Raw genomic sequence first — 15,523 nt, 5'->3', positions numbered from 1 at the left:
AGTATTGCTGGAAGTGTGCTAGTTTCCTATTTTAGAAATTTTATTCCGATGACAATGACAGAACCATCACGTGAAGCAGAAATGCAGGTGGGCAAGCATTAAAGTAAAACAATTGAAAAGCTGAGCGTTAAAGTGCATTGTTAATGATATCTTGTAAACATTAAACAAACCTGTTAATAGTTAGCTGTCGGAAGAGAAATTTTAATTAATGTCAAGGTACCGTGATACTCCAAAGAATGGCACATTAAAAAAAGGAAAGGGTCGTAATTTACGATATAATGTGATTTATGTGGTTTTGGAAAATTAATTTTTTAGAAATTTGAAGGGATGGTACAGTTTCACAAAATACATTTTGAATTAAAAAATGTTCTCCTGCTTCACACACAACCTGATTAAACAACCGCACTGATTGAATATCGAGACTTATAGCTTCCATTAAGCAGCTGTCCGACCCTCGCCACACAACCAGAATTCGACCCGTCCAGCGTCCTTTTGATAGAAATCAGAAATAAAATCAATCACTGAAAGACATCACCCGGGCTACCATAAAACTTTTCGGGCGATGTTTTCGCCTCCAATAAAAATCACTCAAACGTTGTGGAAAATGGGACAGCATATAACTTTATAGCGATTGATTTTTATTGCGGATAGTATGGAGATGCCAGGAAATAGGAGGAAATATTTTGCTGAAAAGTGCCGGCAGATGACGAATAAATAATATTTTGTTTGAATAAACAGGTACAGAACTAGGATTAAGGAGAAGAGAATGGGGACTATTATCACAATTTTACGCAGTAAAAAAACTAACTTCACTACTGAATACTATGAGTGTCGTTGCGCCTTAAACTAGTAAAGCATCTATTTATTGGCCAAATTTTACTGGTTTTGGACTTTAGTTACCTGTCGGCCCATCGTGATAGATGTGCTCCATGCAATTACCATCATCAAATCGCATCTGTCATACCAATGGCTCTATAGGTTTTCGTAGTGTAGCAATATTTCTTCAGCTAGAGTTGATTCCTCCTTATTCATTCAATTATTCAATACTGCAGCTACCTCAAGTTATCACAGCTAAAGTAACATTATAAATATATGTGATCATTAAATATCAACGACCTCACTTCCTTCAAGGATAATGCTCAATCTGATATCTTCAGTACTCTTAGGCTAGGTGCTGGATACAGACCGTCACCATTGATTTATAAGTGCCGCATCCTACATATTTAGATCTACAAGTTCTTCCAGCTTGTTCTCTACTTCTTAAAATATGGAACTCTACTTCTCAGAGTACTGAATTGTGTCTTTGTTAATGTTCATCACTTGGGCAGAGACAATATTGAAGAGGTAAGAATGAGAAAGATTTTAGAGAAAAGGCGACATGAAGATGAATTTATTTATACATGTATATTCTATTCAAGGTGTTGATTTAACCCCCCAACTTCCCTCCTCTATTATCTGGACACGGAACAGATTTCTAAAAGATCGTCGGAATCCGTCGACTTTGTTATCAAAGGGAAATAAGTGTTATATAGAATTTACTGCGCGTTTTTCAACCTGCTACCCCACAGAACCACCCTTTCAAATATTTTAAATGATAAAAGAGATTAACACACCATTTTAAAGGGCTTTTCATTCTCTACATTTTAGTACCTATTATAAAAGTAAAATATTATTAACTTACCTGTGCTACTGGTCAATGTTAAAAGGGATTTAATACCATATTCCATATTCATGTGTAAAAAAAACTGAAATTATTTTTATTTATACAGGGTGGTCACTTTTACGACGCATTCTAAGGGGATTTTCTAAACGGTTAAAGATACAAGATTGGTTAAATGGAGAAAAAGTTTCGTATTTTTATGCTCTGCAAAAAGCTGAAAGCAAAATTGAAATATATTATGTAATTACTAAGATATCAAAGAAATGCCAAAAAAGTCGATTTTCTTTTTTTGTCTATAACTTATTTATTTTTCATACAATCATTTTGAAATTTGGGTGTTCTATATTTTCTGTCAGTGTCTTCAATATGGAAAGGTCAAAAATATCCTAGGCCTACTAGTTTACGTGAAAATAATACTAACTTTCGACTTTCTTATGGACGCCATATTGGATTTTCGCATTTTTGAAAAACACGAAAGATTTCCGTTTCGGCGAGGTGCAACACAAGGGTCTTCTGAACTATTTTACAATAAAAATTAAAATATTAGGTGTACAACTTTGCTTCCGCCGTTTTTGAATAGATGTATGTAGCGGTAAGTAATGATCGAAATAAATAACCCCATGTGGGCATGCAGGAGCCTTGGGCACCTGTTAACATAACCTCATAAAAATATTAGTCTATTTGTGTCTTCATCATAAAGTTATTCGCAATTGAAAATGTCAGTGTACGAGCCAAATTCTCGTCATTTGCGGGAGGTTTTACTTTTCTGCTTCAATATGAAGAAATCTGCTGCTGAGGCTCATCGAATGCTCTCAGATACTTATGGGGAAGCCACTATTAGTGAAAGGACATGTCGTGAGTGGTTTCAGCGCTTCAAGAACGGTGATTTTCACGTCGAAGACCAACATAGCGGTGGAAGAAAGAAGGTTTTCCAAGATGCGAACTTGGAAGCATTACTTGACGAAGACTCGTGTCAAAGTCAACAAGAATTGGCACAATCATTGGGAGTGACTCAACAAACAATCTCAAAACGCCTCAAAGACATGGGAATGATTCAGAAGCAAGGATATTGGGTGCCGTACGAGTTGAAACCAAGAGATATTGACAGGCGTCTGTTCGCTTGTGAACAGTTGCTTGCAAGGCAAAGACGGAAGGGATTTCTGCATCGTATTGTGACTGGGGACGAGAAATGGGTTCATTACGATAATCCCAAACGCAAAAAGACTTGGGGATATCCCGGCCATGCTTCCACGTCGACGGCCAAACCGTCTATTCATGGTTCCAAAATCATGCTCTGTATTTGGTGGGATCAACTCGGCGTAATATATTATGAGCTGTTACAACCAACTGAAACAATCACAGGTGCTCTTTATCGAACCCAATTAATGCGTTTGAGCCGAGCATTGAAAAAGAAACGGCTGCAATACAACGAGAGACATGATAAAGTGATTTTGCAGCACGATAATGCTCGACCCCATGTTGCGCAAGTGGTCAAGAAATACTTGGAAACATTGAAATGGGAAGTCCTACCCCACCCGCCATATTCTCCTGACCTAGCTCCTTCTGATTATCACTTGTTTCGATCCATGGCCATGGGCTAGCTGACCAACACTTCCGGTCTTATGAAGAAGTAAGAAATTGGATAGAATCGTGGATCGCTTCAAAAGATGTCCAATTTTTTCAACACGGGATTCGTATGCTGCCCGAAAGATGGGAGAAAGTAGTGGCCAGCGATGGACAATACTTTGGATCCTAAAGGTATAATTAGTTTTTTACAATAAAATCGCGAAATTCGGAAAAAAACGGCGGAAGCAAAGTTGTACACCTAATATTTAATGAAAAAATTAAGTAGCACTGAATTTGTCAAGGTCATAATTGGTTACCAAGTTACTGACTGTCTTTGACACATAAGTCAAGTAGCCAATAATACAACTTTTAAATAAGTAATAAAAAAAATTATCAAATCTATTTTTCGAAAATCAATAACACAAACTTTAACATTAACTAACATTAATTAACAAAGAAATTAATACGAGGTGAGAAAATTACATAAAATGTTCAAAATGACCGCCACTATGAGTAATACATAATGCCGTTCGCTCATACTACATATTTGAAGTAGCTCTTCTGATAACAACTGGGTCAATGGTCCGAAAGAAATTTGTAATTGGGTTTCTAAGATAAGATAAGCGTTTTTTGAATGTCTTATGTACACATTATACATGTCTATTTTCTCATCTTTGGAGAAATATCATCCCATTTTGATAAAAATTAAAATTTACTTAATTCACAGAAGAACAAAACTCACTTTTTTACTAAATTTCTTTTTAAATAAAATTATGTTGACATAGCAACCAATAATATTGGCTACTTGACTTATGTGTCAAAGACAGTCAGTAACTTGAAAACCAATTATGACCTTGACAAATTCAGTGTTACTTAATTTTTTCATTAAATATTTTAATTTTTATTGTAAAATAGTTCAGAAGACCCTTGTGTTGCACCTCGCCGAAACGGAAATCTTTCGTGTTTTTCAAAAATGCGAAAATCCAATATGGCGTCCATAAGAAAATCGAAAGTTAGTATTATTTTCACGTAAACTAGTAGGCCTAGGATATTTTTGACCTTTCCATATTGAAGACACTGACAGAAAATATAGAACACCCAAATTTCAAAATGATTGTATGAAAAATAAATAAGTTATAGACAAAAAAAGAAAATCGACTTTTTTGGCATTTCTTTGATATCTTAGTAATTACATAATATATTTCAATTTTGCTTTCAGCTTTTTGCAGAGCATAAAAATACGAAACTTTTTCTCCATTTAACCAATCTTGTATCTTTAACCGTTTCGAAAATCCCCATAGAATGCGTCGTAAAAGTGACCACCCTGTAGGGAGCACAGAGGATGCGCAAGAAAAATAGCAGAAGTTTTTGATGTTAGAAATCCTAATTCTAATGATAGTCACAGATACGTTTTCGACTTAATACATATTTGAGATCTGAAACACAAAAAATTTTATATTTATTCCTGAGAAAAACGCATTATTAATTCCTGAAAAAAAAATGTTCAAAACAGTTTGAGTTTCGAATTAATTTCGACTCGAAGCAGAGGTGTGTACAGTTAAAACCTGAAACGCAAAGAAAAACAATGTTATCATTGAGAAGAATTCAATAATATTTCGTGAAAAAAAATCTTTAAAACAGAGTTTGACAATTGTACAGTTATGTGTACAGTTAAAACCTAAAATACAAAAAATAAATTTTAATTACTAAAAAGAAAAGTTTATCTTTCAAACAGTGTGAATTTAGAATTAAATTAAAATTGAAGTAAAAGCGTACACGGTTAAGACTTAAAACACAAAAAAAATCAGAACTAATTCCTAAGAATAATTTAATATTCATTCCTGAAACAATATCTACGAAACAGTTAAAGTTTCGAATTAATTTTAAGTTGAAATAGAGGCGTACGCAGTTGAGAACTGAAGTACAAAAAAAATTTAATCTTCGAAATAACTCGAGTTGCGATATCGGCCACGTCCAAAGATGGTCCTAAATACGTTCCAGTAGAACCAAAATTGTAAATAATTTCGACTTTCAACTAAAATTCTAATTACGTTTTTTTCATGGACCTGACGAAACTTAACTGTAATCAAATTCAGAATTCACTCCTAAGCACCAAAAGCCCGAGCTAGAGCCATGTCAGCAACATCCCCTTCCACTCACAAAATGGTAGTTAAACACCATCCTCTTTCACTCACTACCTCATGGATATACTAATGGCGTACCTCAAGTGTTTAGAACATAAGAAAACCAGATTATCCCGATTATTGGTGCAGTTTGCGTTACGAATATCTTGTTTACCCCCGCGCTAACGTTCGAATTAATGAATAATCTACGAAGTGATATCGGTACGAAAACGCACAAAAAATGTCCAACCTGCCTTTTGTAAAGATATAGCTGATCGGTCTTGGAAACGATACGCGATAGGAAGTAATATGCGACGTTTCCAGATTTAGCAAAATGGGGGTAAAGTTGAAAATTCAAAGTAATAGTTCTATCATGCAAACATGCCCCGGCGGAATAAAAAATACATTTCTTGTCGCAAAGAGAACTTTATCAAAAAAAAGTCGGAGGCTTTTCGAAGACAATACTAATTTAGAATTTCATACGTCGTGTTTGTAATTGATATACATACACTCACCCACAAAAGTCATGGTACAACACATCATTTCGTCAAAAAGTGTAAATATTTTCTCCGTACAAAATAAAAACTCCATTTTGTCTAAGTACATGTATCATTTAATATATGTCTTTACTAGCACCAGTTACAAAATGAAACAAAAGCTCAAGCTTATTCAAATAAAAATTAAATTTCCTATCCTAGTTATAAATTGATTCCACAAAAGTCTCGGTACAGCAACAAAATTCCTATCATTCATGATTATAAAAAATACAAAAACATTTATTTTCCTGTTTTATTATTCTTTGTTAAGTTTATATGCGTAAATACGAAGAAATCTAGTAAATAGACTTCATTTCATAGTTGCAATAATTTGAAAACATGGGTAGAACAGAGTTGAGTATAAGTGAACGAAAGATAATTATTAATTTAAATATAGAAGGAAAGTCTTACACAGAAATTTCAAAAATTGTAAAACGGAGTCGTTCTACTATTCAAAAAGTTGTCAATCGCTTCAAAAACCAAGAGAGAATAAAAAATAAACCACGAACTGGACGCCCGGAAAAGTTGACGGATCGTGAAACAAGGTACATCGTTAATGAAATCAAAAAAGATCCGAAAAAAGTGCTCCAAAGTTGGCTACAGAAGTAACAGAACTCTTTGGAACTACTGTGCACGAAGAAACAATTCGGAGATCTCTTCATAAAGCAGGATATAAAGGCTGTATTGCAAGAAAGAAACCCTTTATAAGTGACAATAATAGAAGAAAGCGGCTTGAATTGGCTGAAAAATACAGGAAGGTTCAGCTAGAATTTTGGGAAAAAGTAATTTGGTCGGATGAGAGTAAATTCAACATTTTTGGACCAGATGGACGTAGAAAAGTGTGGAGAAAACCAGGAGAAGCGCTCAATCCAAAATATACAATTCCTACTGCCAAGCATGGTGGCAGTGGATTAATGGTCTGGGGTTGCATGTCGGTTTCTGGGGTAGGCAATTTAGTTATCATTGATGAAATCATGAACCAACATATATATCTGAACATCCTGAAGGACAATTTAAAACAAAGCGCAGAAAAATTGGGGCTATTAGAAAATTTCTACTTCCAGCAAGATAACAACCCCAAACATAAGGCCTATTCCGTACGTCAGTGGCTCATCTACAATTGCCCCCATCTGCTAGAAACACCTCCCCAAAGACCCGACCTTAACCCCATCGAACATCTGTGGGATCATTTGGAGAAACAAATACAAAAACACGTAATCCAAAACAAACTCGATTTAAAAAGAGTTATATTAGATGAATGGTCACAAATCTCAAATGAAATCACAAGGAAGTTAGTGCGATCAATGCCAAATCGTCTATTAGAAGTCATTAAACAAAAAGGGCACGCCACACGATATTAATTTTTTTTTCTATTAATTATTTTTTCAAATAATGCTACCTGTACCAAGACTTTTGTGGAATCAATTTATGACTAGGATAGGAAATTTAATTTTTATTTGAATAAGCTTGAGCTTTTGTTTCATTTTGTAACTGGTGCTAGTAAAGACATATATTAAATGATACATGTACTTAGACAAAATGGAGTTTTTATTTTGTACGGAGAAAATATTTACACTTTTTGACGAAATGATGTGCTGTACCATGACTTTTGTGGGTGAGTGTATTTAATAAAGATAAAGCCTCTGCCACTGCCGTAACATTTTGTCTCAATCTTTTAAAACTTAACAACTTCGAAAATGATATATGTGATCTAATAAATTTCATTCTCTTATGAAGAATAGCTATAAGCATCGTATCGCGATCTTGCAGAGACAATGTCTTCTCCACCAAATTGTCCGAAATTCGTAGTTTTTATTAATAACAATTTTGTGGATAATGTATTCGACTCTTTTAAAAAATCCTGCAAGCCATAAGAATTGCTTCCCAAAGAGCCAAAATTGACAAATAATTTTGGTTTAAATAAGAGGTGCGCACAGTTGACACTTGAAACAGGAGAACATTGAATATAGTTTTCGAATAACTTGATTGTCGTGTTACCCCACTCACCTGAATCATCTCGATATCTTTTGCAAAAGTACGAGTCATAGAACGAATGACAACAACGAGATGACCTTCAAACCTTCAAATAATTTTATATCTTTTTTGCAAGAGTACAGTCTAACCATGGAAACAATACGCAAAATGAAATAATATACCGCGTATTATGTGCTTAAGGAATGACACAAACAGTAACAAAAACCACTTACAGTGGTCACCAACAAAGAAAATAAAATTGCGTGAGGTTAAGTTAGATACAACGATCAAACATTGATCACTTACCGCTAATAAACTTCTAGAATTAGGATTCGTTTAGAATTCTGTTAATAAAAACTGTCATACCACAGCCATTGAGAAGAAAAATTTCAGTTACTTTTTATTTCCGACACAGCACACACTGCACTGCCCAGTCTCACGTCCGCCTATGGTTTTTTTCTTTTTAGCCGCCGAAATGAATGCAACAGCTCTTCGATTTCCCGAAATATGAGCACTAAAAGAGAGAAAAATGGTTAAAATTGGGTATTCCATCTCTTTGGAAATTATCAGGAAAATTTAGAATCTTTTGATGTGACGATCGAAAATTTTTAATTTAACGCATTTAACAAAGTGACTCGTCCGATTCAGCGGTCTTAGTTGTCTGGTAGTAACCTGAACTAACTTCTACAGTTCTTAACATCTCTTCAGGAATTTGCAGCACGTTTCCCTTATTCACTGGATCCTGTGAACTTGAAAAATTCTTTTTACTTCAGCAGCTAACGCAAATATAACAATGAGGTTTTCACCAATCAAAGTTTCTAAACATATGAGATCACAATGAAAAAACTGATATACTGATTAGGTGTTTTCTATCTACCCAGAAAATAAGAGTGTCACATCGAAAAATTTCAAATTTAACCATCCTATATAAAATGATCTGAAACTTGTTGCTTCATAAATTACTGATGGTTGAAAATTAATTGAGACACGTTTTAAAAGGCATTCGAATTGATGAGCTCTAAATTTTAAAAGCGATTTGCTCCAATAATTGTCAGTGAAAAAATCACACACCCCTCAGTCATTTAAACTACCGGACACACTCTATATGCAGCTCGCAGTGAATCGAACCTCCTGAAGTGTGGAAATTCAAATGGATGGCTCTTGCTTGGAGAACTATTATTTCATGAAATATATCTGAGAAGATGACAGCTGGTAGTTTCTTGTAATCTAACACGCGACTTAAATAATCGTCCCGGCGCCACTGACAATGACTGATGCCAGCCCATTTCCAGGGAAGGAGCCAATCGCTGTTAAAGAGAACTTTAATTAACTCCGAAAATCACGTCCGACCGAAATGAACGATCAGTAAAAGATAAACCGAGAAACAGAGCTCACAAATGGAATTCGTATCCGCCGAGCACCCCATACATCATTCGGCCTGTTTGGGGTGCTCCGTTACGATTTTGAACGTTAATTTCTCATAGAATACTTTATTATCTGAAAGCTCTGGTACAATTAGAGGCCTCTAAATTAATGACGGACCCGTTGGAAAAGAAATACGATGCGAATGGAGGCGTGTTGATGCGATATTGCAAGGCTGAAAAATGGGAGCCTGAAAGGAGAACACTATGAGCTTTATGAATTGGTAGCCAGTAAAATAGAAGATACTTCGAACAATAATTTGTTTCCATAGAACTGTTTATATCGTCCTTCCTGCATTAATATCACTTTGAATTTCACTACAATACAGTAGAGGCCATCGGAGCTATTACTTAATAGGAATGATGTATTGTTTTGCTTTTGGCCCTTGGCAACGCTTATAAATTTGCCAACACGTTGAAAGTTATACCTTGGGGAAAGTTTTAATGAAATTCCAACTTCCAAATATTGTTGGAAGCTGCACATTAAATTCGCCTCGAAATGAATGTTTACTTGGAAATCAAACGCAGTAGTGTCAGGAAAAACCGTTCTGAGTTCACGAGTGTCAATTTCATAGAAAAAACTTTTGATTTGCGGGGGGTTCCTGGAGGGAGAAAAAGTAATTAAAAGCTTATAGCAAAAAAAGCATAAACATTTTTCCCTGTATCAAGTGAATCTAATCAGGATCCAATCGGGAGAAGCGGCAAATTCCTGCCCTGTCATTCCTAAGGGCGCTTCACGTAATGACGTGATTTCCCAGATCAGTGAGCCGCAAAACGAGCCGGCGGCCACAGCCTGCTGCTCACTAACCGACCAAAATTTAATTTTCAGCTTTGAAGACCTCGGTTTTACGAAAAGTGTAAGTAAATCATTTACTGTATACATAAATACACTGACATACAACATATACATATGATACAAAATGCATTAAATGTTACTCTTCGCGTCGAGACCTTCAACGTGCCTTTTCTACTCCCCAAACAATACAAACATTAAGAAAAAAAATTAAATAGGGGGAGTGAAGTAGTTGGAGAGTCGATACGAAAGGAGATATTAGAGATAGTACCCTAATAGTAAAGGAGGAGTAAATTCGTAATAGGGGCCGCAAGGAGGTTTTCCAAATTGGATACCATTGGGGACCTTCACCTTAAGGCGCACCTTCAAACAAATAGAGCAGCGCCAGTATTTTATGGAATAGGATTACCATACATCGTTGTTGATTTTAAACATGTTATTTTTCAATAAATTTGTTGCCTTAACTACCGTTACCTTAATGGAGCCTCTCGTTTTTCATCTACCTCCGCACTTTTTATATTGCCGTACACGAATCTCTTCGGGCTCATATTGCTGTCCCGAACCGATGACAAGGTCCTTTGAAGTTCTCAAATGATTTCAAGATGTTCTGACCACAACTCCCATTAAAGGACTTTCCTCAGAAATCTGATTAGTTTCAGTAAAACTTTAGATTTAGCAAATTTCTCTCTCATTTTCATCGCCCTTCTGATCAGTCTCCACCCCACTCTCTTTATCAGTGCATCTGTTTGTTTTCGTTTCTAGGTGTTTCTTCCTCAAACGTCTCCTTTATTTTTTTCAAGTATATATTTTTAAGTCAGCCAGTGTTTCCTTTGCATTTTCTATCACATCCTCTTGACATCTTCACTAGTTGTCTTTGCCACTTTCCATCCTTTTGTTTTCCTGTTTGGTTCTATCTTCCTGAAACATCTAACCTTTTTTTGATAGATAATACTGAAAAACTTAAGAATATTCTATTCGAAGCGCACAACCTATGGGCAGATCACTCATAACTAAGTCCGATCGTATAAGTAAGTATATTTAATATAAGCTTGAACTCACTTGAGTTCTCCCATAAGAATAAAGTTAATGTCACAAATTAAGACTATTATGAGGTTCCTCATAAGAGCACTCAATTGAGCGGAGGGACTTAAGTTGAGCATAACTCAAGCTTTCCTTGTACAATTCGGCCTTAAACTTGCTTGTCCGAAAAAACCAATAAAAAATTGAACTATTATTGCTCCCGCTTAATTACAGTCATATACAGATACAATAATATACAACCTTTTACAGGCTTTATAAATCCGTATATGCATTCCGGGCGGTAATATTCGGTTCCCCAGTCAATCTTACCTCCCGTAGAACGTTGTAAAATGCGGGAGGCTTTTACGCTTCCCAGCTAACACATAAACCAGCCTGGAGTGTAAAAATTCTGAAATATGGGGCCAATTTAAGGGGCCCCGGTGAACTTTTATGAGCCAGCAGTTTGACGCTGGAGCGCTGGCTTGTCCTGAATTATGTGCCGAGACCGTATAAATTCTAATTATAATTATTATGCCCACCGTAGCAAACTAACTTTTGTTTGTTCTGTGTTAATAACTTGATGCACTTTGCCCCCATTTATTTGAGGTAGATAATTTGCTTTGTGTAGGGTTTCCCCGAGGAAAAAAATTAATTGTGGGAAAAATTTTGTTCTGGCGCAGAGGGCTGGAAGCCAACTTTTCATGAACATACTAGGGGGATAAGGTTTTTCTGATCGACAAAAATAGGTATGGAACTCATGAGAAACAATTTAAGGAACTACTGAGGTACTGAAATACTGGAGAAGCCGAAGATATATTTCCTGAAATTTCTAAAAATCACTTCATTAAACCTTTATCTTTCTCAGAAAATTGGGGTCAAGGCAATTGGCGAGGCATTTTTCTCTCCCAAGCATTTAAACTTACTGGTAATATCAAGGAAGTGTGGGTGTCTTATGTCTTTCTGGAATAATTTCTTAACATTCTGCTTGCGCTGTTGATACAAAGGAACCGTGTACAATACAAATATTAATTTACTAATTCCTATTTTCCTCTATTAATTTCGCAAATATGTTAAAATTACATAGGAAATGTTGTTAAAGGTTAGTGGAAATTTCTGGAAAACAATGAAATTAGCTTGTTCTAGAACAATGAGTTATCGTGCTGGGGGAAATTACCTCCCTGGCAAATGAAGTATGCTAATTAAGCCATGTAGCCGGATTAAAGCGGTTAATCTGCTACGTAGACATAATAATGATAATTATTGTGTTTGCTGAGGCAGTTTGGATTAAAGTTAATGTTGGCCACGACTGCATAGGTTGCACTACGATTGTTCAACAAATATCAAAAGACTGGTTACTCTCCAGAATGTGCTGTTATTACTAGCCCGAGCAGTATGGATTCAAATAAATTGGGTTCTAGACTCGTAAATTCATTTTAAAACGTTATTGTTTAGTATGATGCAATAGCGAAAGGCAAGGAAATTTGAGTGAGAAATAGCAAAAGAGGAACATAAGAAGAAAAGAAAAAAGGGGATAGAACTCAAGGTGTGAATATAAATATGAAAGAAGAACACAAATGAGAGAAAGAGGAAACGACGAGGTTTAGGAACCAAAGGTAGAAACAAGAAGACAGTATAAACAGGGAGTGACAATAGTAGTGAGAGACTGAAAAAACGGATGTCGAAATCGAAGAATAATTATTGCTTCAACTGATGGGTTTGAGACGCTGTTCCTCCTCCCATATCTGAGTACCTTTTAGATGTCAAATAGATGGTGAAGTCAGTTATTTCCCTAATTTATACTTAATCTCATCACCGCTATCTTCTTCCTTCTTCTTCAAGATTACCATTCACCTTTGAATGAAATGAAAGAATGAAATGAATCTAGTAATTTCGACTTTTCAATGTGAGAAACATATTGCTTGCTTCTTGTATATAAACTTTAGTCGAAACCTTACTTCCCGATTCACAAATATCCACAAATTTCACAAAAATGGGTTGGTAAATTAATATTCATGAATCATTCAGGATATTTACGCCCTCTTTAAAGCTAGAATAAACCGAAACAGTACAGGGCTTTGAATGGCCATTTAAGAGAAGCTGGAGGTAATTTGCATGTTCTTCGAAGATATTTTGCATCGAATCGTTATTAGTTTTACATCTTGAGAACCAATTTTACGATTATTGTTATTACACAGTTAGAATGTAGCTTTCAATTTCCATTTTATGTTGTTTCATAGGATTTGCGCTTACTTTTTAAAAAAGCAATATCCAGGATAATCAGCTAGAGTATTTGGGTAGTCTTTATAATTAACCAGGTCGTCGTGGAAGTGACATTTTTCATTAGTTATTCTTATACTCTTTCGCTTTGAGTCTGATGTGATGTTGGTGACCTACACTAAAATATTGCTAAAATAATCTCTAAAAATCGCATATTCACTAGTTTATTCTGGGTTTTCTATTCCTATGTTCAAAAGTTCCTGCTTGAACTGTTATGTTATATTACCTTTTATGTTATGTATGTCTTCACGAGACCTTGCCTAATCCATAAGTTGCAGAAGGACGTTCGTTTCCCTTCTCTAAAATTTCTAAGGAAAACTGTTTTAAACTATGATTTTTACGGCATTCTTCTGCAATTAGATCAAAATGATTTTGAACTCCTTAACTGGCTCTGGCCATTCCGGAAATTGGCCCGAACACTAATAAGTTATTTTCCTAACTAAATGAAGTGTTCGACGCAATTTCCTTTCGGTGTTGCCTGGATTGCTAGGCGCGTCGTTATTTCCTTCTGTTTGTGCTATTAACGATTTTCCTCGAGAAACTTTCATTACTCTCCGAGAAACGTTTCTTCATTCCAGCACCTTATGCATAATAAAGTGGACATTGTCAAGTTCATTACACCTGCTCCTTGAGCAATTTCCATTTAAAGATATTAAAATGTGCATCATAACGTCTGAAATTATGAAACTTGTTTCAGGGCATGGGATTATACCCCTGCAAGTACCAGCCGGCGCCACCGGGACGTGTATTCTTCAAACTTTGATCAATTGCACAAAGCTGCCAGACTCCACAAGCAGTTTAGAGGAAGACGCTCATTGCGAACTGAAAAGCTCATCTGAAATGAGGATAGTTGGGGAGGTGAGGGAGGTCATAGTGAGACCGGCAAAGCATGCGTACAGACCTGAGGAAACCGGTAAGATTTCCACCTCTTGCTCAAAGTTTCCAACTCGATGATATTGATTTAGTGACCTTTTGGGTTTTGGCCCTTAACCACGATCTTCAAATTGCTGCAAACGCTCTTGGGACCATCAGCATCAAAGACCCACAAAACACCAAAGTAGCTATTTGGGATCAAGTGTCCCTAAATGAAGGTAAGTTTGATTTTGTTATCAAATTTGGCAGTCATTGATTCTGTAGAATGGGCATTTCTGCAATATCCGAGATTTTATTATTGCATATTCGTCGCAATGTTGGGTCATCAAAGAGAAGCTTCAAACGGTTTGGAAAATCATTTAGTCTGATAAATTGCCCATCGATCTAGGGAGATTTAAATCGCCCCAATAAGGGACTATATTCTGTAATACTTTAAAGTCAATAAAACTGCCGCTTTTGTCCCTGTTCATATTGGGTATTTAGGGGACAGATGGAATCAGTTTTCAAAGATGAGAAAATTAGCAATTAAATCTTTGGATGTATTTGAGGAGGGAGAGGCTGATGGTGCTATTTTTTCATCTTTTAATAGCCCACAATGGGTATATAATATCAAGAAATCTAACAAATGGAAGGAATTATAGAACACAGTGTAGGTAACTCCAAGTGATAAATAATCTACATTAATTGCAAGTTATTTAAACCTGGTTTTATTCTTCTTTATTGACCTAGTCATTGAGAGAGAAATTATGTACAGGGTCCTGCAATAGTGCGTCAGGCTTCCTTAGCCTCTATAAGAATAAAATTAACTTCGGAGACCTATTTCAGTGGTTGTAGAGGATTTTTTAAAAATCAAAATACGTCAAAACTTACCTTAATAGGTCCTCTTTAAGCTCCAGAAAATTAATTCCGACATTCACAGCGGTTAGCGCACAATACCGATTTCTGTGGAACCTTGCAGTTGTAAAATTTTTCAAATTTTTACAAATAACTCGGAAACGGTAAATTTTAAAGATGGCATACCTCACATAAACTGACTTTAAAATTTAACGAGAAATCCGAAAATGACAAAAAAATTGGAGGGTTCCATTTAAAATAACGAAGTTGTATGTCGTCACACTTTTTGGGGTCACTCTGTACATTAGAAAATAATTTCTGGAAATACGCCGTTATGTGTTGTGTAATTCTGCAAAAGAAAAAAATTGTTAACTTTATTCTTGTAGGGGCTAAGGAAGCCTGACGCACTATTGCAGGACCCTGTATATCTATATTACTTATTATCT

General features: G+C 35.7%; 1 protein-coding gene across 2 annotated transcripts in view; it reads left to right on the top strand.

Annotated features, from left to right (window-relative positions):
• Positions 1-15,523, top strand: part of LOC136409692 (C3 and PZP-like alpha-2-macroglobulin domain-containing protein 8) — a 121,564-nt gene that overhangs the window by 81,726 nt on the left and 24,315 nt on the right. For both annotated transcript variants that reach the window (XM_066391370.1, XM_066391371.1), the window contains exons 4-5: positions 14,068-14,283; positions 14,336-14,461. In XM_066391370.1, the coding sequence (XP_066247467.1) occupies positions 14,068-14,283; positions 14,336-14,461 (342 nt within the window). The remainder of the gene's footprint in view (positions 1-14,067; positions 14,284-14,335; positions 14,462-15,523) is intronic.

This window comes from Euwallacea similis, chromosome 6, assembly GCF_039881205.1.
Source record: "Euwallacea similis isolate ESF13 chromosome 6, ESF131.1, whole genome shotgun sequence".
In the NCBI taxonomy this organism is placed as follows: Eukaryota; Metazoa; Arthropoda; class Insecta; order Coleoptera; family Curculionidae; genus Euwallacea; species Euwallacea similis.
This window is presented reverse-complemented; position numbering and strand designations above follow the sequence as displayed.